This window comes from Phaethon lepturus, unplaced genomic scaffold, assembly GCF_000687285.1.
Source record: "Phaethon lepturus isolate BGI_N335 unplaced genomic scaffold, ASM68728v1 scaffold25748, whole genome shotgun sequence".
NCBI lineage: Eukaryota > Metazoa > Chordata > Aves > Phaethontiformes > Phaethontidae > Phaethon > Phaethon lepturus.
Genome location: NW_010560120.1, coordinates 2,343 through 2,600, shown reverse-complemented (window position 1 = coordinate 2,600; position 258 = coordinate 2,343). Strand labels below are relative to the sequence as shown.

At 62.0% G+C, this 258-nt stretch overlaps 1 protein-coding gene across 1 annotated transcript in view; it reads right to left on the bottom strand.

The window, feature by feature from the left end:
• Window positions 1-258, bottom strand: part of LOC104625838 (peptidase inhibitor R3HDML-like) — a 5,195-nt gene that overhangs the window by 3,242 nt on the left and 1,695 nt on the right. Inside the window, 1 exon segment of the mRNA XM_010293583.1 lies at window positions 215-258. This exon segment is cut by the window's right edge and continues 22 nt beyond it. Coding sequence (XP_010291885.1) covers window positions 215-258 — 44 coding nt within the window.

Below are 258 nucleotides of genomic sequence, written 5' to 3'. Positions count from 1 at the left end.
GGCACCTCTGGCTTCCCACATTTACCCTGCTGCAAGAGTTGGACCCTCCTCCTCCACCCCGAGGGGGTTTAATGTGCCTCTTGGTTGCATCTCAGTCCTCTGCAGCCCCAGCTCAGAACCTCTCTGCTCCTCAGCCGAGGAGCTGCTGCTGCTCCTCCTCCTCCTCCAGCATCATGGGGTCCCCAGGAGCCCGCTCCGCCCACGGGGCACTCACCTGCCTGAGTGGATGGAGAGGTTCTGCCCCACGTATTTCATCAG